General features: G+C 71.1%; 1 protein-coding gene across 1 annotated transcript in view; it reads right to left on the bottom strand.

Annotated features, from left to right (window-relative positions):
• VAMP1 (vesicle-associated membrane protein 1 (synaptobrevin 1)) overlaps nucleotides 1-331 on the bottom strand; it is a 1,635-nt gene extending 1,304 nt beyond the window's left edge. The window contains exons 1-2 of the mRNA XM_009999061.1: nucleotides 326-331; nucleotides 89-131 (exon numbers count right to left, since the gene is read on the bottom strand). Coding sequence (XP_009997363.1) covers nucleotides 89-131; nucleotides 326-331 — 49 coding nt within the window. The remainder of the gene's footprint in view (nucleotides 1-88; nucleotides 132-325) is intronic.
• Nucleotides 332-349: the final 18 nt, after the last annotated feature.

Genomic DNA, 349 nt, shown 5'->3' with positions numbered 1-349 from the left:
AGCTCCCTGTGCTGGGTCAGACCTGAGGAAACAAAAAGAACAACCCGTCAGACGCTGCAGAGAGGAGGAGGGCACAGCCCAAGCCCACCGAACCCGTGCGCTTCTGGGTCCGCCCGGACAGGGCAGCCGAGCTTGGGAGGGAAAGGGAGAGAGCGGGGAAGGGGCCAGCCCGAGGCGGGGAGCGCTGCAGCCTCCCGGGGTCCCGCAGGGCACCGCAAAGCGGGGCGGGTGCGGGGCAAGGCGGCCGGCTGAGCTCAGCAGGGGCTATCAGCCAGCTTACAGCCGGCTGGGACAACCCCTCGCCCCGCCGTGGTGCCCTGCCCACCCGCATAGGGGCACCGGGCACCGG

The sequence above is a fragment of the Chaetura pelagica genome, unplaced genomic scaffold (assembly GCF_000747805.2).
Source record: "Chaetura pelagica isolate M959 unplaced genomic scaffold, ChaPel_1.0 scaffold120, whole genome shotgun sequence".
NCBI classification, from domain to species: domain Eukaryota; kingdom Metazoa; phylum Chordata; class Aves; order Apodiformes; family Apodidae; genus Chaetura; species Chaetura pelagica.
The sequence above is the reverse complement of the archived record's forward strand: the minus strand, read 5'-3'. Positions and strand labels throughout refer to the sequence as shown.